Source organism: Gavia stellata, chromosome 20, assembly GCF_030936135.1.
Source record: "Gavia stellata isolate bGavSte3 chromosome 20, bGavSte3.hap2, whole genome shotgun sequence".
Classification (NCBI taxonomy): Eukaryota; Metazoa; Chordata; class Aves; order Gaviiformes; family Gaviidae; genus Gavia; species Gavia stellata.
The window spans coordinates 16,330,786-16,358,169 of record NC_082613.1 but is presented as its reverse complement, the minus strand read 5'-3'; the positions used below and the strand labels follow the sequence as shown (position 1 = coordinate 16,358,169).

Below are 27,384 nucleotides of genomic sequence, written 5' to 3'. Positions count from 1 at the left end.
AAAGGCTGGCCTACGAGAGCATGTTTTCCTCGCTTGCCCCACTGCTCAGTGTCAGCACAAGGCCAGGGTACCCCTATGTGTCCCAGAGAGGAGGTGGTGGGGTGTCACTGCGGGAACGTGCTGAAGGGGTTCCTGACTCCTCCCAGGAAATCTGTGCCTGGTACCTACGCAAGGGTGACCAATACACCACTTCACATGGACATTATGGAGATTCATCACCCCTACTGCTGTTTGCTGCCGCAGGCACTAGGTCAGCTCTTGATTGCCAGAATTAAGGCCACCCTACAAAGCTCTCTGCCTCCACAGCCACTAGTAATGGCCCACCTATGTTCAATTGCCCAAAATCTATGTGGCATGGATGGTGGCATGTTGATGCTCTTGCTTCGGTAGCCAAGCACATTTTGTATTGCACAGTTCATTTACAGTCTCAGAGATAACTAATGCTGATTTATGTCCTTTCACTGTGAAATCCTAGTCTTGTGGTGTCAAACTGGCAGGCCTGCTCCCAGGATGCTATTAGGACCAGGCAGAAGCACAGTCAGCTTGCCACAATGCACGTCTCTCACTCGCATTTACAATATCCCTACAGGGCAAAGAATAAAGCCTATTTATAGCCTGCCCTTCAAACCTTTTAAATCCTTCCTAACAGAGTCAGTATGACAAGGAAAGTGATGGGTGCAGGAACCCCATCAATGGCTGTCGGACTCTCAGTTGTAGAGTCCAGCCTCTCTGTTATCACTAGTCATTGCTGTGTGGTGTGGGTAGGTTGTTTTGGTGTGGGTTGTGGTGTGTTTTGTGGGTGGTGTGTTGTTTTTTTGGTTTTTTGTTTGTTTGTTTGATGGTTTTGGTTTTTTTTTTTTTGGTTGGACTTGATGATCTTACAGGTCTTTTCCAACCTTAGTGATTCTGTGATTCCAGTTGCTCTCTCACATACAGAGCAACTCCACCACCTCGCCTTGCTGGCTTATCTTTCCTAAAAAGAACATAGCCATCCATGACAGCGTTCCAGTCATGTGAGCTATCCCACCATGTCTGAGTAATTGCAATGCAATCATGGCCCTGCGACCGCACACAGATCTATAGTTCTTCCTGTTTATTCCCCATGCTGCGTGCATTGGTGTATAAGCATTTCAGGGAGGGAGTTGGGTGTGTAATTTTCGCCCTTGAGCAGTGGTAGGCCTTCTGGTTCTCAAAAATACTAGCACGCTGCCCCACAAGTGCTGAGCTACTACACCCAGGCACCTCGCTAGCAAGCCCAGTTACCTCCCCATCCCCCTTCAAATCTAGTTTAAAGCTCTCTCCATGAGCCCTGCTAACTCTTGTCCTAGAACCCTCTTCCCCCTGTGAGACAGGCTTTTCGCATCTGCTACCAGCGGGCCTGGTGTCTGGTAAATCAAGCCATGGTCAAAGAACCCAAAGTCCTGCTCATAGCACCAGGCTGGACCTGACCCCTTGGTTGTCCTGCACATGCCCTGTGAGTGCCCTCAAGATGAACCTCTCCATAATTTTCCCCGGCACCGAGGTCAGGCTGACAGGCCTGTAGTTCCCCGGATCCTCCTTCTGGCCCTTCTTGTAGATGGGTGTCACACTGGCAAGCCTCCAGGCATCTGGGACCTCCCCTGTTAACCAGGACTGTTGATAAATGATGGAGAGTGGCTTGGCAAGCTCCTTCGCCAGCTCCCTCAGTACTCTTGGGTGGATCCCATCAGGCCCCATAGACTTGTGAGAGTCCAGGTGGCATAGCGGGTCATTAACTGCTTCCTCCTGGATCATGGGGAGTTTATTTTGCTCTCCATCCTTGTCTTCCAGCTCAGGGAGCTGAATACTCTGAGGATACCTGGTCTGGCTATTAAAGACTGAGGCAAAGAAGGCATTAAGTACCTCAGTCTTTTCCTCATCCTTGATGACAATGTTCCCCCCTGCATCCAATAAAGGATGGAGATTCTCCTTGGCTCTCTTTTTGTTGTTAATATATTTGTAAAAACATTTGTTGCTATCCCTTATGACCACGGCCAGATTGAGCTCTAGCTGGGCTTTTGCCTTTCTAATTCCCTCTCTGCATGACCTAACGAGATCCTTGTACTCTTCTTCAGTTGCCTGCCCCTTCTTCCAAAGGTGATAAACTCTCCTTTTTTTTTTCCTGAGTCCCAGCAAAAGCAATCTGTTCAGCCAGGCCAGTCGTCTTCCCTGCCGGCTCATCTTCTGGCACATGGGGACTGCCCACTCCTGCGCCTTTAAGATTTCCTTCTTGAAGAAGGTCCAGCCTTCCTGGACCCCTTTGCCCTTCAGGACCGTCTCCCAAGGGACCCTCTCAACCAGTGTCCTGAGCAGGCTGAAGTCTGCCCTCCGGAAGTCCATGGTAGTGGTTTTGCTGACCCCCCTCCTTACTTCACCAAGAATTGAGAATTCTATCATTTTGCGGTCGCTAAGCCCAAGACAGCCTCTGACCATCACTTCTACTAGTCCTTCTCTGTTCGTGAACAGCAGGTCAAGCAGGGCACCTCCCCTGGGAGGCTTGCTTACCAGCTTGCGATTGTGAGACTTCTGCCAGTTGCTGGTAGAACGCTTCGTCCACCTCTTCATCCTGGTTGGGTGGTCTGTAACAGACACCCAGCAGGATATCTGCCTTGTTAGCCTCCCCCCTCATCCTTACCCATAAGCACTCAACCTTGTCATCACAATCATTGAGCTCTATACAATCAAAACACTCCCTACCATACAGAGCCACCTCACCGCCTCTCCTCCATTGCCTATCCCTCCTGAAGAGCTTATAGCCATCTATTGCAGCACTCCAGTCATGCGAGTCGTCCCACCATGTTTCTGTGACGGCAACTATGTCATAGCTGTCCTGCTGCACAATGGCTTCCAGCTCCTCCTATTTGCTGCCCATGCTGCATGCATTGGAGCAGATGCACTTGAGCTGGGCTATCGATTGACATGACTTGGGCCCTATTTCATTTTGATGCTGGTCATTTCTCCACGTACAAACACGGACTTGTCTCTCTGCAGGGATGTCAGGCTTTCAAGACTTCCCAAGGCTTGAGTCAGCCTAAACCGAAAGGATGAGTCTATCATATTGGGATTAGAAAGAACCACCTCTCCCTCCATCTGCTCTCCTACATGTGCTCTATAGACTTGTTAACCCAGCCTCCCACACTTGCCTGAACTCCAAGTGACTAAGTCTCTGCTGTCACAGATCATGCGGTGGAGAACCAAGTGCAGTTTGTCCAGCTGGGATCGGGCTTCACTGTGGGCACTGTTAGCCTGCTGACACTCTGTGGCCAATGCTTTTGCTCTGTTCTCTGTGCTACAAAGCCTCAAACGCAGTTCAGACATCTCAGCTTCCAGCATGCGCAAAGAGTCCCTCAAGCACCGTTCTCCTGCGCGGGACTGCTCCAGATCCTGTAGCAGCTGCTCCTCTCGAGTTGCCAGGCCAGCCTCCTTCTCCAGCACTACTTCCTGCAGTGACTGTACCTATAACACAGATGCACAGAGCCTCAGGGACAGTGCTGCTACTGGGGCAGCAGAGCGGGAAGTAGAGGAAGGAATGAAGGAGAAATTACTTCAAGGAAAAAACACACTGGAAACAGAAGGCACAAAGCCAAGGGCTCAAACTGAGCAAAATAAACTAGAAACAGGTATCTGGAGGCTAAAGGGCCAACAGGAAGTTTCCCCATCCCTGAAGTAATAGTTGAACTGTCACGCTTTCATGCTTTTCAACCTCAGAAACGAAGCTCTTGGGGGTGGCAGGGAGAGAGAGAGGAGGGGGGTGAGAGTGGGTGGTTGGCAGGGTGAGATGGCAGATCAAGCATCCCTGTATTGAGAGTGGGGCTGCCAGGGATGCTTAGGAGTAGAAGTTAAGGGCAGACAATCGGCATCCTTGATGATGCATCTCCAAAATGCCAGATGAACTGGCTGAGATGGAAGTGCCTTCCACAGACTGCGATAACCACTTCTGTTTCACCAGACTGCTCAGTGCCCAACAGAGGTAGAAACACTATCTGGGGACAACGTGTGTAACAGAGATACTGAGAAGCTCCAAAGGAGTCTTCTGTTTCTCCGCAGAGATTTTGTGCTGTGAACCATGAGAAAGTAGGGGAAAACATAAGCAGAACAGAGCAGATCCAGCCTTGACCTCAACGTGCGAAGTCCCCAGGCAGAATACAGAAGGAGTTTATGTTATTGGGAGGGGAAACAAGTTGGAGCCTACAAGCTGAAGGTGGTATTCTATGTCCCTTGAGAAGACGATGCTAGTGCATAGGTCACCTGGTTGTTGAGCTCCTGTATTTCTCTTCTGTGGTCTGAATGGAGCTGCTGGGCCTGGTGAATAGCAGAAAGAAGCTGAGACACCTTGTTGTGCTGGGCAAGGTTGTTTTCTTCCAGGGTTCTGAGGCTCAGTTCCTTCTCTTCCAGAGACAGAGTCAGCCTGAAAGAGAGAGCATGCATCTCATTACTACATGGTATAACATTTAACAAACTCTTAGGACTTCCACCAGCAAGGGGAAAACTGCTTTGTCTGCTGAGGTTTGTCTGAACAACTAGACTGCTTGTTCAGTCCTAAGCCAGGTTGGCAGTCACACCCAAGCATGTGCCCAGTACGCTTGTTTCCACAGAAGAAAGGTGAATTACTGGCTAAATAGCCTATCTTTTCTGAGATGGGAATGCAAATACAAACAAAAAAAGGTCTTGAAATTAAGACATTAGGGAAGAGGAAAATTTTTCTTTTGACTAATGAGACTGCAAGGGAGAGGTTTTTTCAATAATGAAGAGACATTTTCTTCCCCTAGCTTGTATGTCCTGGTAGGAAGAGCAGCAACTGACAGCAAGGTGATCTTTGGGGAGTTTCGTAAGACTTGCCAGCACCCATATTACTTTCAGCTAGAGACATGAAGGCCGATAGCAGAAGTGGTAATGGAGGCTTGGAGGAAATACTCATATCCATCCATCCTCAGGATGCAGGATCCCTCACAGGGAAAGCAAGAGTGCAACGCCTTTTATTTCTCTTTTTCAGTGAAGATATATGTTGAAGACTGGCAGGACTTTACCAGGTGAAGTAGCCTACCTACTCTTTCTCTTCTTTCTTGCATTCCTTGCACAGTCATCTGTAACTGCTGAGGCTGGGAGGGACCCTGCTCAAGCCTCTCCAGACACCTGTTGAGATTTTTTGAGGAATGAGGAAACAGATAGCAAAAAGAAACATTCTTGTTTCTTGAGTGCCTCAGAGGGGAATCTGGCTTAGTTCAAAATTGTGGTTTTAAGATGGCTTCTGCCAGCCAAAGGTATCAGGATGGAAGACTGAGACAGGTCCCAAATCTTTGAAGTCTACTGGACCCAAGGTGGAGCTGATGGATCTATCTAGCTCATTATACTGCCGCTCATCCTGCCTCCTTTGGCGTGTTTCAGGTTTGAAAGCCCTGAAAGTTTCATTTGTTTCTGAAAAAACTGTAATTGAAGTATTAAAAAAAAGAAAATGAAAGAAAACACCAAGAGAATGAAACATATCAGCATGGATAGTTCAGAACTCTGCTTTTTAGGAAATGCTACCAGAGCCACTTGTATATGAAAGGATCTGAAAGAGGGAATCCATTAAACAGAATGGAGAGTCTCACAGGCTTTCATTTACCTGGCTTTTTCCCCCTCTAGGACCTTCAAAGAAGCCTGAAATTCTGTGTTATGACGCTCCACTTCTTCCCATCGACTCCTTTCCCCCTCCAAGGACTGCAGACACACTTGAAGCTCCTTGTTCTGATGTTCTGTCTCCTCCCATTGACTCCTCTTTTCCTCCAGGATCTTCTGGAGGTGCGCAACCTCCAGATCCTTCTGCCTTGAAAGTGCCTGTACCTCACTCAGATCTTCCTGAGCTTTGCGGCCAATCACTTGCTGGGACTCTTCGGAAGCTGCTAGCTGAGAGGTCAACTCTTCCACCTCAAGGAAAACATAAAGCAGTCAAAGACTACAGCTTGTCACTGTCAGCCATGTCATATACTGTGAGGAAAGGGAAAGAACAACTGCAGGTTTCACCCTATCATGAGAGTACCAGATTCACAATGGATGCAGCCAACTTGTTCAAAAATCTAAGTGGGTCACCATGTTCACCTGAACAACCACCTTCCAAAACAAGGCTGGCAGTAACAGGCCAGCAGAAATCCATTCTGATGATTGCTGGCAAAGAGGCAAAAGGCCTAGCCTGTCTGTCCAGGGCAGCAGCTGAGATTCAGCTGACCAGGAAGTCTCCTTCAGACCAGCTGAGATGGAGACCACAGTACGATGGCAGTCAGAGGGGTGACCCCAGCAGCCTGCTCTGCAGTGGGAAGGCAGGAAGGGGGAAGGCCACCTGTTTGATGCCTGGAGTAGCTATTGCTGGTTTAGTCACCTGTTTTTGCAGAGCATCCCTCTGCTGAAGAAGGATATTCATTTCCTCTTTGATGGTTTTCATTTCTTCCTTGTGCCTCTTCTCCACTGCCTTGATTTTACTCCGAGTTTCCTGCAGCTCTGCTTGCAGCTTCTCGGTGATGTTCTGTAAACACAAATGGAGAGCAAGTTACTGGGACCTGCCGTGAGGTTCAGCTTTTTCCTCTTTCTGTCTCAAAAGCACATTCCTTCAGCCACTTCTTGCTGCTTTTCCATGCAGCTCTGCTTCCATTGTAACCCCTCCTTCCCGTTGCTGATCTCTGGAGCTTACCAGGCTCTCTGCTTTCAGGGCCTGCAGCAGTCCTTGCCTCCTCGGTCCCAGGACTTAGGTTTTACTTCCTTGGTACTGCCCTTCACTCTGTTGTTACCTGGCTCTTTCAGCCTCTCTCTCTGCTTACGTCCAGTAGCCAAGTGCCTGTTCTTTCTGCCTACCCTACTAGTCAGGCTTACCTGCCCATTCTCTTGCTGCTCTTTCATCTCCTGCCTGAGCTGCTCTAGCTGCTGGCAGGCTTCTCTTAGCTCTCCCTGACTTTGGAGTAGCGTCTCTAATAAAGCATTCTTCTCACTCTCCTTTTCGAGCAGGACCTGCACAGAAATAAAGAGAAGACAGCTTTAAACTTCCCATACAAAATCTGTGTGGCAAGACTCAAAGACTGATGGGCTCACGCGTTCTCAAAGCACTATGCTGCTGGTCTCCTCGGTCACGAGCTGACCACTTGGAGACACAGCTGCCCAAGTGAGACTGGCAGTATAAACATGGTCCGTCCACGCTCCACCCGTGATTGAATCTCCAACAAACTCTTAGTCATCTAACAGGAAAATGTGTGGCATTTCTCCAGTGTCTCGCCTTGCTGCTGAGGGTATCCCTCATCTTCTGCTGTGTCCTCTTTGTCTTTCAACAGCGACTTTTGCACCTAGTTACCAGTAGAGAAAATGCAAGGCTGCCAGAAGGCTGAAGCTAGCAGCTCCTTCAGAGAACTCCTGTACTCCAAGTGGCGTTTGGTGAAAATTACTTCACTTTTAAGGTACGCAGCAGGCTTTGGTAAAGTGCTGGCATTCCAGGGACACACTGTCATGCCCGAGCGCTGCCCTGTCATTTCACTACCTGTAGACACAGTTGGGGGTCCTGCTGTCCCTAGGCAGTCTGCATAAAGAGGACTTTGGGTAGGACACAAGGAGCACTCTCAGTGGATGGCGGGGTTGCTTTGGCACAGGGGATCTGGGCACAGAATAGCTTACCAGCAAGTGCCTCAAAACACAGCCCAGAAGACACCTCTGTCTTACTGCTCAGAAATATTTCAGAGGACTCTTTACAAAGATTTTTCTTTTGTCAACAACCCTGCTGCGCCCCTCCCCGTCCCCCCCAAACAAAAACCCCACCCTCGTGGGGACTCACTCCTACAAACTCAGTTTGGTCTTTTTTAGAGTTAAGGCTATAAACACGTACCGGTAAACATCAAAAGAGCACCGTTAAGAGAACAGTGAGGATACTCTCAGGTAAGTCTTAAAAAAAACAGAATGCACTAGCAGCACAAAAATCTAAACCAAAAGGTGACGTTTCTGCCTGGCTTCCTATGAGAGGTCTCATTCCACATCCCAAAGATAGCCCTGCATGCCTTTCACCTCACCAAATTCAATGTAGAAAACGGGTAGGGCGTGCTCCACACAGCCCAGTATCCATCCATCTCCCACAGCTCTAGCCTTGCAAAAAACCACACCAATTCTCCTTTCACAGCCTTTACCTCTTGCTTGGCATTTTCAACTCTGGTTCGTTCCTCTTCTTGTTGAGCTTGCATGGTAGCAACTTTCTGCTTCATATCAAACAGCTGCTTCTCGTGCTCCCCTTCTGTCTCTGCCTTCTCCTTTTCCCATTGCTCCAGCATCTCCTGCAGCTTTGAATGGTGCCCTTCCCGCTCGCTTGCCTGATGAGAGGAGGAAAAGACTTCCAGATGAAGTCCCAGCCAAGCTCCTCAAAAAAATGTGAAGCTTCATCCTTCCCACAAAGCCCCACCTCAACAGTGCACAGGAGCGGCTTTGTGCCCTCCATAAATCATGTCCTACCAAGGAACTTCAGAGGAAGGTCAGCAGGTGCAAGAAAAGGACATGTTACCTTCCCCTCTCTGATGGCTGCCTGTTTCCTAGCACCCCTCCCCTCAGGGTTTCTCCCTATTCTCGGAGTCTCTATTTTCAAAGCTCACCTCCCTTTTCATCAATGAAAAGGTGCAGCTGGACTGCAGGGTGAGAACGAGACCGGCACCCTGATGCCCTGGTCACAAGACAGGCCACCAGCTGAAGTACCGGGAACAAGGGGCCTGCTCCATATGCTTCAAGCCCAAAGAGAACACCTCTGTCAGCCATGGAAGGACAGAAAGAAAGGAAAAAAGTTCCCATGACTGCAGGTAGCAGCAATGTTAGGAGTCTACTTCATGGTAGACGGGAGTCTGCTAAGATCCTGCCCCTTGGCTGCCATGCTTTCAGTGGGGACCGCCCAACCTTCTGTTGAACTTGTCTTACGCCCATCCTGCATCACTGAATCTGTGGCTGCATTTACCCTCCCAACATAGTCCTGCTGGCAGGCTTCTCTTAGCTCTCCCTGACTTTGGAGTAGCATCTCTAGCATCTAGCGGCTCTGCTGCCTGGCCTCGCAATGTGTGGCCTATGGCAGATGATTGCTGCCATTTCACACGCTCGAGCTATTATTCTTCCAAAGCCAGCCCACAATGCTTGCTTGAAGTAGTCGGAAGCATATTGTTTCCTACCAGGTCTTGCAGGAGCTTCTTTATTTCCACTTCACGATCAGTTTCCCAGAGTTTAAGGGTATCGTTACACTGCTGTTCGGTCCGCAGAAGTTCTTGCACCATGTTTTCCCGTTCCTGCTTCATGAGAGATCTCTCTGCTTCCAGCTCACGTTGAAGGCACTTCACTTCCCCTGCCAAGTCCACAAACGGCAAGATTCAGAGTCTGCACAGACAGTGGTTCTGACTTTACTGACCTTAAGCCATTTGAATTTCACTGTGAGAGGGATCTGCCTCCATCTCTTTCACTCCTCAGAAGCACTGCGGACAGAGAGCTATTTCTACACCACCTTCCCTAGGCAGGGGGATCACCAGAAACAAAGCACAGAGGCTCTCACCTTGTATCACCTCCTTGGCCTGCGCGGCTGCCTGAAGTTGGATTTCAAGCTGACTCCTGGCGATCTCCAGCTGGGATAAGTGCTGCTGAGCCTCAAACAGGCTGGATTCCAGGGTCTCCTTTGCTGACCTGCAAGTTGTGAATACAGAGGGAAATGAGTTTCTTGCTCCGGACACGCACAGGGAGTTATTCCAGTAAGAAGTCGTTCAAGACCCCTACACCTGACTACCAAAAATGGGTTGCATGGAAACTTCGGTACAGAAAACATAGCTCTACCGTTTAAAATAGCAATGCAGACCCCTCCGAAGGCATGTCCAGCTTTTCCTTAAGAACTAGCATACCACAGAAAGCCCAGCCGAGTTTGATCTCAACAGCCAAATCTTACACTGCTGTTGTCTCATCTGTGACACACAGGGAGCTGTGCCCACAAAGTCTGTGCAGCAAGCAAAAGCCCAGCCTCTGCTCACAGCCCTTAGCTCATCAGCACTTCCAAGGTGCTCTGCAGGGGGCCAGAATAAGAGTATTTCCCTGGCTGACTCGTGACTTTTAAAGCTGTTCATAGTGTAGGCCTAGGGAGGTAATTTTCCAGACTCCCTACATATAAAAAGGACTAAAGAAATACATCAGGTGATGCAGTAGAATCTCATGCTCCTAGCAGCATCTGCAAGAAATCAGAACTAGGTTTTGTCTGAACAAGAACTATCTGAAAGGAGAGACAGGTATCCTTCAGTTTAAACTGCTGGAAGTTCAACTTGCTCCCTTTATTTCAGGGTTGCTAACTAAGTAGGCAGCAGCCCAAATGACTTGTCACTCTGGAAAAGGGAAGCTGTAGTACCGCAGGTGCAAATGGTTACATCCACAGACTGCAACCAGCTGCTGTGTATGACACCCAGGAGTCTGGAACCAGGAGCTGCAGTCCCCTCCCTGACCGAACACAGCGTCCTGTGTGCCAGTTTCCCACAGTACACAGCACTGCCTCACTAGTACAGGGATGCCATCAGGATAACATCCTTCAGGGTAAAGGGGCACCTGAGTGGTGCAACAATAAAACCCACAACAGAAGGATTTCACTACTTTGATGGACAACGGAGGATATATCTTCAAGAAGGAGAACAAGCACACGTTTCTGATGACGCCAGGGTCTGGCAGTCCAAAGGAAATATGCTCCATTTTAAGGATAAATACAAGTCAGCCGTCTAAAACAGAAAAGAAACGATAGACTCCAAAACTGTGACAGCAAAAGGCTTTTGAGAACAACATCTGGCAAGAAGAGTTGCTGATTTTTCATTATCTACTGCCTAAAGTCCTTCATAACTCATTTATCTCTTTTTGAAAAAAATAATTTATCCCTTTAAAAAAAAAAAAGGAGCTGAACATTTAATGATAACAGCCCAATAATTGACCAAACATAATTCAGCTGGATCAGATAAGAGAAGCTGGAGCTCAGAAGAAGCAGCAGCCCTCAAGAAACACACTGACTCAAAATGGTGTTTATCAGCCTTGCTAACAACATATGCTGGAGCGGTGAAGTGTAAAAGTCAAGAAGCACGACAAACAATCTCTAAAACATCATTTGTACAGCTCTGCAGGTTCAGGAGTCTTCTAAAAAACACCTTAGAGGAGGACAAACATCTCGGTAGGTTTTTTTTCTTTTTTTCTTTATCCTTTTTTTTTTTGAAAAGCAGAACTTGTCACATTTCATCTTAGAAACCTGATACAGCAGAAGCAGAGATTCTTGTTCCTTCCCTGTATAACTTCTCCATGACGTCTGTCTCCAAAGAGCATGTGGGAAGGAGTACAGCACCCAGACATCAGTGATGGGCAAGAATCCCCAGAGACTGCCGAGAATTCAAAAGAGGTTTCCCTGCTGCGGGTGTAACCAACTCTAGGTCCTGCACCGTACTTACCGAGACTTAGCTCAGAAACAGAAGGCCCTCAAGATTTTCAGCATGAGCCTCTAGCTTCACCCTAAATGGCAGTGTCCTACTCACAACCTCCCTATGTAATAGCCTTGAATTCTGAAGATCCCATGTCAAACTACTCGATAAGGAAAGATCTGTGTTCAAATGCACGGAACAAGAAACCAAAACCAAAGAGAAACTTCAGGTTTCAGTAAGTGGCTGCATGGGTTAACGGCTCTGGTGAGGCCGCACCTCGAATACTGTGTTCAGTTTTGGGCCCCTCACTCCAAGAAAGACATTGAGGGGCTGGAGCGTGTCCAGAGAAGGGTGACAAAGCTGGTGAGGGGTCTGGAGCACAAGTCTGATGAGGAGCGGCTGAGGGAGCTGGGGTTGTTCAGTCTGGAGAAGAGGAGGCTGAGGGGAGACCTCATCGCTCTCTACAACTGCCTGAAAGGGGGTTGCAGAGAGGTGGGTGTTGGTCTCTTCTCCCAAGTGACTACTGCCAGGACAATAGGAAATGGCCTCAAGTTGCACCAGGGGAGGTTCAGGCTAGATATTAGGAAAAAGTTCTTTACTGAAAGAGTAGTGAAACATTGGAATAGGCTGCCCAGGGAGGTGGTAGAGTCACCCTCCCTGGAGGTATTCAAGGAGCGTGTGGATGTGGCATTGTGGGATGTGGCTTGATGGGCATGGTGCTGTGTGGTGTTGGGTGGGTTGGTTTTGGGGTTTTTTTTGGTTTTGGGTTTTTTTTGTTTGTTTGTTTGTTTTTAGGTTGGACTTGATGATCTTACAGGTCTTTTCCAACCTTAGTGATTCTGTGATACTATTCAATTCAGAGCCGAGTTGGCTTGCTTTGGACTTCACACAGGAAGGTGCAAGATGGCATAAACAGGAGCCCAAGGCTCAGGAGAGCTCTGCTAGCTTTAGCTGCCACAAAAATAACATTCAAATCACAGTATACTTTGTGGGTTTTTTGCTCAAGATTCTTCCATTTTCTGTCCATGGAAGGCAAAAACATCTGACAAGCACAGAGGATGCAATAAATCCTCGTGTAATGATGACCACCTTTAGAATTGCAGACAGTAAATAATGTCCTGCCTAGACCTCCCAGGTCTGCTCCCTGCCTTTACCTGGCCTCTGCCAGCTGCTCCGAAAGGCCTTGTCTGTCCCGCTCCAGGGCTGCCAGTCGCACCTCTAGGGCAGCCTTCTTGTGCACCAGCATTTCCTTCTCTTTGGCCACCTTGGCCAGTGCTTGCCCTTGGCGAGAGGACTCCTGGCGCAACTGCTCCAGATCACTGCTAGCCGACTCTTGCTGGCGGTAAACCTGAAAGCGGGACAAAATACAGTTAGAGTCCTTTCTCGGGAGTTCTGTGCAGAGCCAGACACTGCCACTTCTGAATCAGCTCGAGGAGAAAGAGCTCCTGTACTGTGGGCTGAAAGGTTAAGAGCATCTGCTCTATACTGCACTAATACCCTGGGCTGCCAAAAGGCACTGGCACTGTTAACTTGAAAGTGATGTGTAAGGCCATACTGGCCTGCCCGCGACCAGGCAGCGCCTTCACGACAAACATACATACCCCAGACTACCTGTTTTCATGCAAAAATACTGCATTTCCCACAACTGCCAGCTTGCAAAGGTACTCCAAAACTACGACTATCTAACAGAGAACAGACCCTCAGGAACAAACAATTCTCTCAAAGTTATCCCATAATACCCAAGAGTGTACATTATGGAATTGACATTTAAATGATGACAAGCTTCCTAGTCTCCTCCAGTGACATGATTCTCCCAAGCTCTTGTTCTGGGCTACCGGAATCAGTTAGTCCAGAGTGAAGAGTCTTGTGTGATCACCTATTTCTCATCTTCTTCCTCAAAGCCTAAAGAGGCTTTAACAATTCATAGAATCATTGAATCACTGCGGTTGGAAAAGACCTTTAAGATCATCAAGTCCAACCATAAACCTAACACTGCCAAGTCCACCACTAAACCATGTCCCTAAATGCTACATCTACACGTCTTTTAAATACCTCCAGGGACGTGACTCAACCACTTCCCTGGGCAGCCTGTTCCAATGCTTGATAAGCCTTTCAGTGAAGAAATATTTCCAAATAGCCAATCTAAACCTCCCCTGGCACAACTTGAGGCCATTTCCTCTTGTCCTATCAATTGTCACTTCAGAGAAGAGACCAACAACCACCTCGCTACAACCCCCTTTCAGGCAGTTGTAGAGAGCAATGAGGTCTCCCCTCAGCCTCCTCTTCTCCAGACTGAACAACCCCAGCTCCCTCAGCCGCTCCTCATCAGACTTGTGCTCCAGACCCCTCACCAGCTTTGTCACCCTTCTCTGGACACGCTCCAGCACCTCAATGTCTTTCTTGTAGTGAGGGGCCCAAAACTGAACACAGGATTCGAGGTGCGGCCTCACCAGTGCTGAGTACAGGGGCACGATCACTGCCCTACTCCTGCTGGTCACGCTATTTCTCATACAAGCCAGGATGCTCCTGGCCTTCTCGGCCACCTGGGCACACTGCCTGCTCATATTCAGCCGGCTGTCGACCCACACCCCCAGGTCCTTTTCCCCCAGGCAGCTTTCCAGCCACAAAGTTGCATGTATGTCTTCAAATACAAGTTCAACAATTTCAAGATGTCATTCCCATTCATAGCAATACAAGACAGCAGACACTGACTTGCTGCTTTCTCCAGCTCTCTAGGCTCAAACAAGCGGAGGTTTGGAAGTTGCAGACTTAAAGACAAAAAGCATTAATAGACACGTACAGCCCTGCGTTTTGCCTCAGAAAAAGGATTCAGAGCTACGCAGTTTCTTTCTTTTGCCACATGTGAGAGCAGTAGCCCCACTCACATTCATGGACAACACAATCATCTCTTTGCAGCTTATCAAAAAGCCAAAACCGAGGCCAACACAGACGGCTGGATTAAAAGGATCTGTCGAAGCAGAGGACAACTCAGAGAATCGCAGAACAGCTCTGCAAGCCATTGCCAAAAAGAAGTAAATGCCGCCTTCCAACCTCCAGCACTACCAAGTCTCTCCTTGACAAACACACTGCAGAATCCAACAGATGCAGCTTCACTCAGCCAAGCAGCCAAATGCCCACCCAGAAGCACCACGATTTTGGTCTCACCTGACTGAGTTTCTCTTGGGTTTCTTCCTTCTCCTCTGCCAGTAGCGTCAACTCTACCCGCAGCCCCTCCTCTTGCTCCTCTGCTTTCTTCAGCAGCCGCTCCAGGTGGGCTTTCTCTGCGCAGAGCTCTTCATTGGTTCTTTCGCACGAGTTCAGCTTCTCCTGGTCAGAGAGCCTTGCTCTCTCCATCTCAACCACTTTGCCTGACAGAACTTCATTCTCTTGCTCCAGCTACAATCCCAGAAGCAGAGAGGAAAGAAAATACAGTAAGATGTATGATGAAGAAAGTTTGGCTTGGACAGAGAAAGGAACAACATTTCCATATTCAGTCAGTTGTACTGTTGGAAGGCAAGAAGACTGAGAAGGAGCAGCAGCTGGAGACAAACACCTGGCAAGATCTTTGGCAACTCTGCTCACCTGCAGCACAAGTTTGTTCAGTTGCACTTTATCCAATGCAAGAGCTTCATTGATACTGCTCATGTTCGCTGTGGCAGCTCGTAGCTCAGCTATTTCAGCACTCAGCTTATGCTGAGCCCCTGTCAACTCTGCTACTGACTGCTCTGCCTGAAGAGACAAAAGAACAACATGACAACAAAGGCATGAAAAGCCCTGACTTCAAGCAGCAACTCCACGTCCCCTGTGCACCTCTGACATACTCCCAGCTCAGCGCTCCCAATAAGCACCTGGGGACTAACTACCCCAAAGAGCCTATGGGGTCTGATCACCATTTTCCAAGAAGGAGAACAACCTTTTCCCTGTCTTCTACTGCCAGAAGCAGCATCTGTGGTGGTCGTGTGACCACAACTCCCTCTCCCACAAGTGCACCTTGGAATAAGGTGACCATACCTTCTCCAGTGCCATGGTAAGCTCCTGTTTCTCTTGCTTCAGCAGATCCCTCTGAAGGTGCGATTCCTCCAGTGTCTCTCTCGTGACTACCAACTCACTCTGTAATGAGGAATGTTTGCCTTCAAGAGCAGCTAAGTCCTTCAGGCTACGAGGAGGGGAAAGACAAACAAGTTTTTAATGCAAAAACATTCTCATTTCCCCAGCCAAGAGTACATACTCTGTCCCACATGTGGCAGTATAAATCATTCCCAGCAGCTTTCTCTTTACACCTAAAGAATGCTGGAATTTCCTGACTAGAGCTGCATCACTCTTTGTCAGTGATGTAGGTGAAACACTCGCCATGGAGAAAGTAAAACAAGCTTCCAGAAATCACAGAATGTTTCCAAAAAGTTCGGGTACTCTCAACAGCTTCCTGCCTGCCTGTTCTCTCTCTCCTTTTGGAGACATTGGATACAAAGCTTTCCAAAGTTCTTCTATGGGCAGCACAGACTTTTTAAGTCCAGATTAAGATTCCCACAATTACTCTTGCCTTCAGCAGTGAAACGATGAAAGAGCCTGCCATCTATTTGGCAAAGAGATGTGTATCGATTCCCAACCCAATATTCACAGGATCACAGGATGATTCAGGCTGGCAGGGACCCCAGGAGGCCTCTAGCCCAACCTTCAGCTCAAAGCAGCTGGGGTCAGCTGTGGGATCAGGCCAGGTTGCTCAAGGCTCCCTCCACTTGGGTCTTCCAAATTTCCCAGGATGGAATCTGCACAACCTCTCCGAGCAACCTGTTCTGCTGCATGATTGCCCTCACGGTTCAAGTTGTTCTTCTCCTTAAATCCAGCCTGAACCTCTCTTATTTCAGCTTATGCCTGACATCAACTACTCTGCTCAGGTTTGGAATGACTTTGTCAAAGGCTCATGAAGAAAGTACAAGGAGGCAGCTATGCCTCAGTGTGTCAGGAGGTAGCCAGACCTGCCCACGAGCTCCCTTCACCCTTCTACGCTACAAATGATGAGCATGCAAAATTCTTTCTTTTACAGTGGGCCTCCTGAAGTCCAGCAACGCCCACCCCTGCCCAGAGAAAGCTTTAACGCTCACAGGAGCTCCTGGTCACGACGCACTCTCTCCATCGTCTCTTGCTGCTCTGCCTTTGCCCCCTGGGCTGAATCTTCCTTCAGCTGCAGTTCAGCGTTACTTTGACGCAGACGCGAGGCTTCCTGCTCCGTTGCTTCAAGCTGTTGCTGGAGCTCTTGCCTGCTTTTCTCCAGGTTTGCACAGTCACTGCAGAGACAAGGCTCAGTTAGAAGCATGAAGAGGCCTGAAGAGTCACAGGTCCCAAGTGCATCATTCCAGGATGGAGTTGTGGGGAGCACGGTAAGGAAGAACTTGCTCTTCCCCTCACAAGATAACTGAAGAGGGAAAGAGAAAGGAAGGCAGGCTTTTGCCTTCATTCATTTAGAAGCAGTGGCTAGGAAAGAGCTCCCAAAGAACACAATTCAGAGACGCAGCATGTCGAGAGGGAGGCGTCTTGTATGCCAACATCGCTCCCAATCTCCAAGACAGCCTTAGGATTCGCAGTCGAGCGTGAAAAGCAGTGACAGGAGGAGGCTAAAGTGCCAAACAGAGGCATACACGTGGTAGGGCAGGCGAGTTCTTTGCCCATAACACCTCTGAACTCCCAGAACTGGAAGCACATTGCCTCTACAACACAGGAGAAGGAGGAAACACTCACCTTCTGAGTGCTTCTACCAGAGACTGGAGGTGCTGCCGGTGGCTGCTGGATGTCTTGCGTTCCTCCTCCAGTTGCTCAAGCCTTTGCTGCAGCTTCCTGCACTGCTCTTCCTGCTGTCTGTGCTGGTGCCGCAGGAAATCAATAGAGTCCTGCCTGGCAGAAAGCTCTTCTTTCAGGGCCTGCAAGGAACGGGCAGGGAAAGAGCACAAGCAAGCAATAAGGAGCAGGGAAGATGGCTCCAGAGAGCTGGGAGAAGCAGCAAGCAGAGAGACAGCTCACCTGAAGGCAAAAGCTGTCATGAGGGGGTGGAGAGCAAGGAGAGAAAAGCAGTAGAACACAGAGCTGGTGAGACTGGTAAGGCAAGACGCTACCAAGACTGGGAAGGCCAGAAAGAAACTGCCTCAGTAAATGGAAAGGGTTGAAGCTAAGTGAGGCATTAGCAGCTGAGCCTGCGGCCAGTGGTGAAGACAGGCAGAAATGCTCACCTGTGTTGCTCCTCGCCTCCTTGCCAGTGCTTCCTGAACCAATGCAAAGGCATGCTCTGCATCAACGGAGCTCACACAAGAGAGGATGTTGCCAGGCTCTGCACGCTGGGAACTCTCAGGGCAGACAATGCTGACTGTGCTGTCACTGTCATCTAACACCACCTGGAAGCCCACATCAAGCAGTTACTCTTTGCTCATTCTACCTGGTTGTCGTTATCTATTTCTCCTTTGCCCCCCACTTCACCCTACAGTCATTAAAAACTCAATTCTCTCATTTCTTCAGTCAACAAAGAAGTTGTGTCCCTGTGGCCACAAGCACTCCAGGGATTTCTGACTACAGCTACTACAAACAAGAAGAAACAAGTGTGAAGTGGCTGGAGGCTGCTTGAACGCTCAGTCTCTCAAAGCTCTCAGCAATGATTTTGGTCTCCTGCAGCTTCTTAGAGCCACATACCCGAGCACCAGATCAACACCAGAAACAGCAATAAAAGGAAACATTAATGCTGCCCAGGGAAGAAGGAAGCTAATGAATACTGGAAAACAGCAATGAAAAAGCTGATGTCTAGAATTACTCCAAGCAGAAGCACAAGAGGATAAAAATGACTACGTAAGGGCCTATATATATAGGGGGTATACCTATCCCCTATCCTCAAGCACTTCTAAATCAAATTTACAGGGATGTGGTCCCAACTGTGTACTCACCTCAGTTATATCTTTGATCAGCTTTTGGAGGGAATGATTCTCCTCCTTGGCACTTCTAGTCAATGAAGCTTCATATTCTTTCTCTAGCCGACTTGCTTCCTGAGAACAGAAGAAGGAAAGGGTGGGCAGGGAAGAGCTGCTCCCCGCTGTAGCATTCCCATCCTCAGTAGCACTGTCATGCCAAAAAGCCTCAGCCCTAGTGACTCCAGCGTATTCCTTCCCATATCTATTCCATTTCTTCTTTGCTAAAACTAAGAAGAGAAGGACCAACAGCTAGTTTGTATAGACTGCTATGGAGCTGTCAATTCCAAGGAACTTTGATGCCTCGAGACTTAAAGTCACAGGCAGGATAGTGTTGGTGCAACCCCCCTGAGGAAGACACCCAAGTTGCCTGCAGCTCCCCTGCCTCTGCCTGCACCTGGGCTGGCTCCGCACGTGCTAAACACACACGGAATGTTTTGGCAAGGTGCCTGACGTTCCCATACAGTTAGCATCTTCACCACTCTGTCGCTTGAGGAAGCCATGCCTCTCTGTGCTAAGGCTGGAAAACAAACGACTCAGACCAAGCAAACACTGGGCTATCTCCCAGGTAAAGGTAAAACCTACTAGAATCTCCACAGTGTCGTTAAGTGTTTTAATGGTCTTCTCCTTCTCCTCGTTCTGCTTCTGGGACTGTACAAGCAAGGCTGAGAGCTCCATCACCCTGCAAAGAGAAGGTCCACCTGCCATTCCAAAAGCATTGCACACCACCACCTGTTAAAGAGCTAAGCAGCTCCCAGAAGCATAGCAGAGAAAGTTCAACCCACAAAATACCGCAAAGGCAGCGTTCATCTCTACAGGTGAATATGCCTGATGTTGCAAAAGGGCACTTCTTGCCCCAAAGGCCTTCTGCACTCAGTCTTGCAAGGAACTGTCAGTACAGAGGTGCTACGTTACTTAAGACGGGCCTGGGCAAATTCGTCCCACCTCCTTTAGCACAGCCCTGGGCAGCAAAAGGGCTGTACAAGAGACAGAGCTCTCTTTACACTGGTCTCAAGTTGTCACCAAGAACCAGTTCACAGCAAAAACACTGGAATATGCAATCTCTTTTCCAGTCTTGTCTTACTCAGAAGACATTCTGCTGGTCAGACATTTTTTTCTATCCTTTCTGTTGAAGGCAATAGTTTGACTAGGGACAGAAGCAAGGCTGTGCGGAATGGGTGTGTTTTAAAGGTGAACGCAGCCCACCTATGAATCCAAGAAGCAGCCACAAAAGATAATGTTGGTCATTGCAAAGTTTAAAACACCTTTACCTGTCCTGAAGCTCCTTCTTCTCCAGGTCTCCCTTGACCTGTAAGCACATCACTGCCTGAGCCTCCTCGTTTATCTCCTGTCCCGCTTGCTGCTGTGCCTGATCCTTCAGGACAGGTCTACCCAGAGTGACGGACTCCCAGAGCTGTACGCCAGAGTTTAGATGGGAGCAGTTTGCAAGTATCGACCCAGAAAGCCTCATTTGCTCTGCCTTCAGCTCGGACAGATCTCTGAAGAAGAATAAAGAGAGAGCTAATGTTCCCACCACCATCCTTATCAGCTGCCTCACTTCTGAAGCACGTAATTACGCAACAGTAAAAGCTGGCAGGAAAGATGACATCTTCGCTGGGGACGCATCATTCACCTGACACTTTGGGATCAGGACACATCTTGACAGTTGAGCAAGGAGTCTACAGGATACCTGAGGAATGAATCTGTTTTCTCCTCAGAGATAAGAAGAACTGTATGGCACAGCCAGAAGGCTTCGAGGACCTCTAATCACTCTTATTAATTGTTGCTCCCGCTCTAGCTTATTAACATACTCTAGTGATCTTTAATAGATGTATGGTCCACAGCTTTTATACCTAGGGGATCAGCCTTAAGCGACCTCTTATTATCAACACTTGGACTGCCAGGAGGCTCCTGACAATATCTGCATAATAAACATTTCACAAAGGTGGTGTAAGAATAAGCCTAAAATGTTGTCACAGAAAAGCACAAACAACACAAAAATTAAATAGTAGTTCAGGCATACTCGCACCTTAAGGAAGGCTTACAATCCAATAAGAGAAATGGCTGACAGTAACCCAGAGTTTGAAATTGCATGCTGACACCAGAAAAATGTACTAGTACGGCTACGCTATTTTTGTTTGTGTAGAAGGCAACGTGAGAAAGGAACCTCAGAGAGCCCAAGAACAAGAAAACCATCATAAAAAGAGGTATCAGACCAAGCAAAATAAATGGATAAATGCAGTAAGAGGGTAGAGAAGCTATTCTTCCTCTCAACAATGGTGGCACAGGGATACGCGGGTACAAACTGACCAGAATAAGTGTAGGCTGGAAATGAGAAGAAAAAAAAAACAACCCTACCATATTCATGAATGAACTTTCCATCAGGAGCAGTGGGAAAAGAAACTTGGTGAGATTTAAGGCCCATTTTCATCATTCTATAAAAGGGACTGCTCTACATGCTGCATGTGTAGCCTTGGTGAGTCTCTTCCAATGTGTCCACATATGCCTGGGTCTGTGTTAATATGCCCAAACATCACCACAGCCAAGTCATCTCTTTAGGGCCTCTGCATCGCTCATAGCCCCAGCCCCTCCGTTTTATCTGAAAACCAGCATCAAACCAAAGGATGCTGGAAATAGCCTACAGCATGCTTAATGGCATTGCTTCAGACTACCAAAGGAGAAATCCTATCTTCAGCCGCAACCAACATAACATCAAGGCTCAAAAAGCAGGTGTGAAGGGAAGCTACATTTCTTCTGCCACAGATCTAGCCTTAACTTCTACTCACCGCTCAGTGGCAGTCTTCATTTCCAGGAAATGACGGCGGAAGGTTACCACCTGACGCCATAGGCTGAGTAGACGGTTACATTCACCCCTCAAGTAGCTGTCATAAAGCTAAACATGCAAAGACAAAAAGAAATGCCAATTCAGCCTTCGCTGCCACTGTACAAGTCTCTCAGATAGGAGAGAGCACAACCACCAGCCCCAGGTCTCCTGTAGTAACTACTGCAGCAGGGGCATCAAGGACTGAAGAGGCACCACAGAAGCATCCTCAGCAGACCTGACACATGACTTCAAAGAAGGGAACAGCCACACTTCTCCTGCCAGAGTGGATATCAGCAAAGGACACCCATCAGGATTCATCGTCTCGCCTCGCAGAGGTGTCGAACAGTCTCGGTGGAGGAAGACAAAAACAAGCCCCTCCAAGACCTGTGTCAGATGTGCTTACAACAGGCTATTGGTGAGGGAGGCCTGCCTTGTTCTTCCGTTGCCTGCTCTGAATCTGAAAACACACAGACCTCCCTGGTCTCCACTGCTCTAGACAGACATTTAAGAACCAATAAAAAGACGAGCGTTCCTGGGTAACCGCCCTACAGCCTCCAGCAACAACAAGCATTTGCCTTTAAGACCGAGCAGTCTTTGCCTTAAAGAGCAGTACGGTCACAGCAAGTGGGCATCTCCCATCACCACAATTTGCTGACACTCCTCCATCTCACACCCCTGTCCTCTGCTCATCACCACCAGCACATCCTCAGCAGAGACACAACTTTCACACAGCAACCTCTCCATGCCAGAAATAAAACGCATTCTCATTCCACTCCGGCGTCACATCTGACGTTCCCGTAGCCTAGCCTTACCTCACGTTCATTGCGCCATTCGCCCTCCTTCAACTCCAGCTCCTCCCGGGCCCTCATCCAATCCACCGTCAGTTTTCCAACATCTTCTTTGAGGGCTGAATTAACCTCATTTGCTTTATCGAGGTGCTCCCGCAGGAGAGTGTTCACTTCTGCCAGATTCTCACACCTTGAAAGGGAGAAACAGCAATGAGGTCACTGAACGACTGCCATCCACCAGCAGCATCCCCATCATTTTCCAACTCCCGCAACACTGACTTTGTTGTCAAACCGAGAGGCAGTAAAAGTGCTTTCCAGGGTTAACTAAGATCTCTCTGTGACGGCAAACTCATTTGCTTCTCCTTGCTTTAAGCCTTCAATTTCCACCTACAATTTTGGTTTCCCCTTCCTCTTCAACTTTGATGCTGCCCACAGTTAACATCCTGCCTCCCCTCTGTGCCGTCTGATCACCGGCTGCCTCACCTTTCTCTAGCATTGTCCTGAGTCGCTCACCTGCCGAACCACAGAATCATTTAGGCTGCAAAGGGACCTTTGGAGGTCACCTGGAATAACTCCCGCTCAGAACTGAGCCATTCAGCACACAACACTATTACTGCACCACAGAAAACAGATTGTGGACCTTTCTCCTTTCAAAGCGGCCTGCCCAACCTCTGCCCCTGGGGAGACTAGGTAGCACTGACAGCTTTTCCCTCACTTCCATGAGCATCCAGGGTACCAAGTATGAGGGAACGCTTCTTCCTTGTACCTTTGCTGCTCCTCTTCCACCTGAAGCAGTGCTTTCTCCAGGCTGTGGTCTTCTGTGGCTTCCCACCTGCCTGGAAGGGATCCCTTAAGAAGAAAGGAAATGTTTAGTCCAATTCTTCTGTTCCCTTCACTACTGTGAGCAGCCAGCGCCTTCCCCTCCTTTTTCTTGGGTATCTCAGGAGCTCGTGGCTTCTTCCAGGGGTAACAGCATTGTGATTACGGAGAGGAGGGGAGGGGAAGGGCGTTACTCAATGTGAGTAGCTCTCCTCAGTCTCCCACTGTCGCACTCTCACAGCTAGGTACCCTCAGCTCATGACCGCGAGTGCTCACTTCGACTTGAAGCCTGGGCATGCTCTCCTACTCCCCTACCCTTCGTTTCCCAGGTTTACTTTAGCCGTGAAGCAGAAAGAAAAGCACAGAGCCAGCTCTGTACGTTGAACGCCAGCATTCTTGCCTTCTAAAACACCATTTTTAGCCGATTCTTCCTCAGAGACAGCCATATAATGCAACAGGCAGTACAGCCCCCTCCTGAGACCCAGGACAAATGTTACTCCAGCAAGAAAGCACTTTCACAAAACCAAAATCCTTCTTGATCCGGTTTTCCGGAGCGGCACATCTGGGACTACTGGCTGCTCTAAGAACGGCAACAGGACAAAACACTGACAGGCAAACGTACAGCGCTTCTTTAAACCCTCAGGTAGCAAAATCTTGGTTTCCTCTGTCATCGCTTTGGGGAAAATTTTTTTGTCTGCGCTAACGAATGCTCCGTGCACTATCTTTAGTCAGCAGCCTGCACACTCACCCGTCCTGCTTCCAGTTGCTGCTCCAACTCTCGACACCGAGTCCGGTACTGCAGTACCTGGATGGACACAGGGAATGCAGATGAGCGAATGCAGCTTGTGACAGACTCGGCTCCTCCTGCATGAGCTCTTCTCTAGGCCGTTAAGCCCAGGCGCAGTACGTGGCACAGTGCCGCTGATACAGCCACCCAGAAGTCGTTACGATACAGGGGAGCTTCCCTGTAGCCGGTATTACAGAAAGCGAGACAGGGTTTCTCTCACGCGTAGTGCTGCCTGCTCAGCCTGGGACCGCGACGGCGAGCAGGAGGCTGCACGCCGGGCCGGGCCGGGCCGGGCCGGGCCGGGCCGGGCCGGGCGGAGCAGGGCGGCTCCCGGCGCCTCCCCCGAGCTCGGCGCCATCCCGCCCGCGGCAGCCCCGGGGAGGGCCCCGTCGGGGCCAAGCCTTCGCCCGCCCAGCTCTCCGCCGCCGAGGCCCCTCGCAGCGCGGCGCGGGCGGCCCGGCCCCCCCGGCCCCGCCGCCGCGGCCCGGCCCCGGGCAGCTCCCCTCGGGCAGGCGCCCCCGCCCCTCACCTTCGCCTGCAGCTTCCGCACCAGCACCGCTTGCCGCTGCTGCGCCTCCTGCGAGCTCTGCAGCCGGCGCTGCAGGGAGGCCTGGCTCCGCGCCGCCTCCCCGGCTCCCGCCGCCATGCCCCGCTCGGCAACCGGGCCCGCCACCCGTGCGGCTCCGCCCCGCAGAGGCCCCCGCCCGCCGCCTGCCGGGCCCCGCGGCGGGGGCTGCTCCGCGGCCTGCCCCGGCGGACCGCGCTCAGGCGGCCCCGGGCCGCGGCCGGGCGCCTGCCGGGGCGGGCGGAGCGGCTCCCCCTGCCCGCCGGCCGCCACCGGGAGCCGGGCCGCGGGGCGGGAGTGCCGGGCTCGCTCGGGGCCGCGCTGCGGCAGCGCTTCGCTCCTCGCTCCGCGCTCCGCGCTGACGGTGCCGCGCCGGGCTGCGGTGCTGCCGCGGGGGAGAGGCCGCCCGGGCAGCGCTTTGCTAAGCCAAGAGCTCTCAGAGCTTTTCCAGGAAAAGCCAGTCCAGTATATAGCAGCAAAGGCAGCCACAGCCTTCCCAGTGATTTGTGTGGAAGACACTGTCACTTGCACGTAGCTGCCAGTTGAAAGTGTGGCAGCGTGTAAATGGTGCGAGGTGGTGAAGCAATTACCAGATCATTCCTGCCACACCTGACTTCCTACAGTTGTAGTTTGTGTCTTGCTTTTCTCTCTCGACTATTAAGGCTGTCTAGATAATCATCTCCAATACAGTGGAAGCCTAAATATAATTGAGATGGATTCAGCTCCATGTATTTTAACATAGCTGAAACATTGTTAGAAATCTAGGCAAAACCAAAAATATTCAGAACAGGGGGTAGCGTCTTGTTGATTGCAAAAAATGGTTCAAGGAATGCGCTCTGAAAACCTGCTTTATACGAAGCAGGTGAAGGAGCTCTAGCTTATTGATCAGAAGATGAAGAGAGAGGTTAATTTAAAGCTATAAATTCCTGTTGAATCAGACGAAGACAGAAATCAAATTTCTGAAACTGCAGCTAGACAAATTCCACCTATAAATATGATGCCCTTTCATATACAGCACTGCTGCTGGGTGAGTGGATCATTTTACGCTGTCTCAACTTTTCATACCTTCCTGAACTAAAGTGCTGCTCTGTACAAGCTCAGAGGCTCTGCTTATGTCTAAGCACCATGTCGGACTCTGTCTCCAAAGGGACTCACTGCCAGAGTCACAGCAAGCAGCTGGAGGGCTCCAACCATGCGCTCTCTCACACCCCTCCAGCCTGCTGTGCTTGGGGTGAGGGCCACTCTGAGCACTCCAAGGCTCCTGTGTCCTTGGATCTGTGCTGGAAGCAGGAGTTCTCCAGCCTTGCTAGCAAAATGCTGCAGCCTCAGCTGGGCTGTCATCGCGGACCTTGATTCCCAGTGCCTGGCTTCATTCTTGTCTGTAGCGTTTCAGGTGAACTTCTTGCATAAGGTCTCCTGAGATTCTTTCTTGTTGCGGATCTTCACTGTTTTGAGACTCCTCAGATCCCAAGACAACTGGCTTTCCATTGATTCCAAGTGACATCCAAAAATGCTGTTTCCTTTTCATGCTGTGCCTGGCTTTCTGGACCTACCACATATGCATCATTATGACAGGCACTTTTTAGTACTAGTGTTCTTGAGACAGGACATGTAGTGGATAGTAACCCTGTGCTTTTCTCTAGGCTTGTCCCATCCATAGCTCACTACTGTTCAGAGGCGTAGCCAAGTCTCTTGCTAACCAATGACACAATTCTTTCTTTGGACTTCCAATTTTTTATTTATTATCATGACATCGTCGCACTTTTAAAATTATGCCACAGTTTCCCATGTCAGTAGGAACTTCATTATCTTTGTTTTGCTCTGGCCCAACACAAGAGCAATTTTTAATTACAGCATCTCTGAGTTTTCTGTAATTCTTTCCTTCCAAAAAGCACAAAGCCGTTAAGTTCCGTCCTAAAATTATCTTTTCTTACTTCTAAAAATCAGTCCCCAAAAAACTATGGTGCAGAGGTCTAAATTCTCACAGAAATAGAATGTTAATTAGTTTCAATAAGCAAAACCAATGTGACAGCAAATGGCTTAATATATGGAGTTAACTCAATCCTGTAAGTCCTTTCTGGAAATTAGTTCACCTGGAAAAGGACAATGAAATTCCTGATAGATCACTAAAATAAAGATTTCCATATGCAGCTCAAACTGCAAGTTCACAGCAGTGAACAAATTCTGACTCTTGGCATCATGTATCCAATGGAGCCTCCTAGGAGCCATGTTGGGGCGACCAACTATGTACGGTATATTTTACACAGAATCACAGAATCACTAAGGTTGGAAAAGATCTGTAAGATCATCAAGTCCAACCATCAACCCAACCCCACCATGCCCACTAAACCATGTCCCACAGGGCCACGTCCACACGTTCCTTGAACACCTCCAGTGATGGTGACTCCACCACCTCCCTGGGCAGCCTGTTCCAATGCTTCACCACTCTCTCAGGAAAGAAATTTTTCCTAATATCCAGCCTGAACCTCCCCTGGCGCAACTTGAGGCCATTTCCTCTTGTCCTATCGCTAGTTACTTGGCAGAAGAGACCAACACCCACCTCACCACAACCCCCTTTCAGGTAGTTGTAGAGAGCACCCAGGGTGCACCCAGGGAATTCTGGGCTCTGTTGGCAAGCCCGGCATTTTCCGCTTGGCTCAGCCCCTGCCTTTATTCCACAGCATCCTCTGGCAGATCAAGCAGGTGGTCTGAGCTTTTCCTGAGAAGGACTGTGCTGCTGCCTGCGGCAACACTGGTAGGACTTCAGTTGGCTGGAGTTCAGCAGCAGTGCACACACACAAGGTGTGTGCTTCAGGGAGCACACCAGGTGCTAGTGTGTGCCTGTGCCCAAGCATTAAAGAGGAGTATAGGCAGAAGCCTGTATCCTGGAAGCGGCCGGTGCACTGTGGGGTCCACCTCATTGTCACATAGAACATGCAAATATGTTGACCTGGGTAGGACCTTTTATCCTTAGGGAATGGCAACTTTTTCAAAGCTGTGAAATGTTCCTTTGGCTCCCCAGAGGGATCCCTTCCTCTAGTCCACTCTGGATGTCCAGAGGAACTCACTGAAATTGTCTGTTTGAGAAGGTGGCACAGCTCATGTAGGCATAATCTTAGGATCTGGAGAACAGGAGGCAATGCACTTCCAAGGAGCAGGGACCCGGGTAGTCCTCTCTTTTCAAATCCCCCCCCACACTGTGTGAGGAGCTGCCTTTACAGAACGGGCCAAGAAGGA

The 27,384-nt window shown here is 49.4% G+C and overlaps 1 protein-coding gene across 1 annotated transcript in view; it reads right to left on the bottom strand.

The window, feature by feature from the left end:
- Window positions 1-24,228, bottom strand: part of CEP250 (centrosomal protein 250) — a 39,256-nt gene extending 15,028 nt beyond the window's left edge. Inside the window, exons 1-23 of the mRNA XM_059827428.1 lie at window positions 24,112-24,228; window positions 23,544-23,600; window positions 22,743-22,825; window positions 22,001-22,166; window positions 21,151-21,257; window positions 19,636-19,863; window positions 18,950-19,046; window positions 18,344-18,442; window positions 17,642-17,803; window positions 17,157-17,335; window positions 16,523-16,705; window positions 15,432-15,576; window positions 15,003-15,149; window positions 14,586-14,816; window positions 12,575-12,768; window positions 9,545-9,672; window positions 9,171-9,340; window positions 8,154-8,333; window positions 6,862-6,996; window positions 6,374-6,517; window positions 5,624-5,925; window positions 4,267-4,426; window positions 3,162-3,474 (exon numbers count right to left, since the gene is read on the bottom strand). Coding sequence (XP_059683411.1) covers window positions 3,162-3,474; window positions 4,267-4,426; window positions 5,624-5,925; window positions 6,374-6,517; window positions 6,862-6,996; window positions 8,154-8,333; window positions 9,171-9,340; window positions 9,545-9,672; window positions 12,575-12,768; window positions 14,586-14,816; window positions 15,003-15,149; window positions 15,432-15,576; window positions 16,523-16,705; window positions 17,157-17,335; window positions 17,642-17,803; window positions 18,344-18,442; window positions 18,950-19,046; window positions 19,636-19,863; window positions 21,151-21,257; window positions 22,001-22,166; window positions 22,743-22,825; window positions 23,544-23,600; window positions 24,112-24,228 — 3,727 coding nt within the window. The remainder of the gene's footprint in view (window positions 1-3,161; window positions 3,475-4,266; window positions 4,427-5,623; window positions 5,926-6,373; window positions 6,518-6,861; window positions 6,997-8,153; window positions 8,334-9,170; window positions 9,341-9,544; window positions 9,673-12,574; window positions 12,769-14,585; window positions 14,817-15,002; window positions 15,150-15,431; window positions 15,577-16,522; window positions 16,706-17,156; window positions 17,336-17,641; window positions 17,804-18,343; window positions 18,443-18,949; window positions 19,047-19,635; window positions 19,864-21,150; window positions 21,258-22,000; window positions 22,167-22,742; window positions 22,826-23,543; window positions 23,601-24,111) is intronic.
- Between the last annotated feature and the right edge of the window lie 3,156 nt (window positions 24,229-27,384).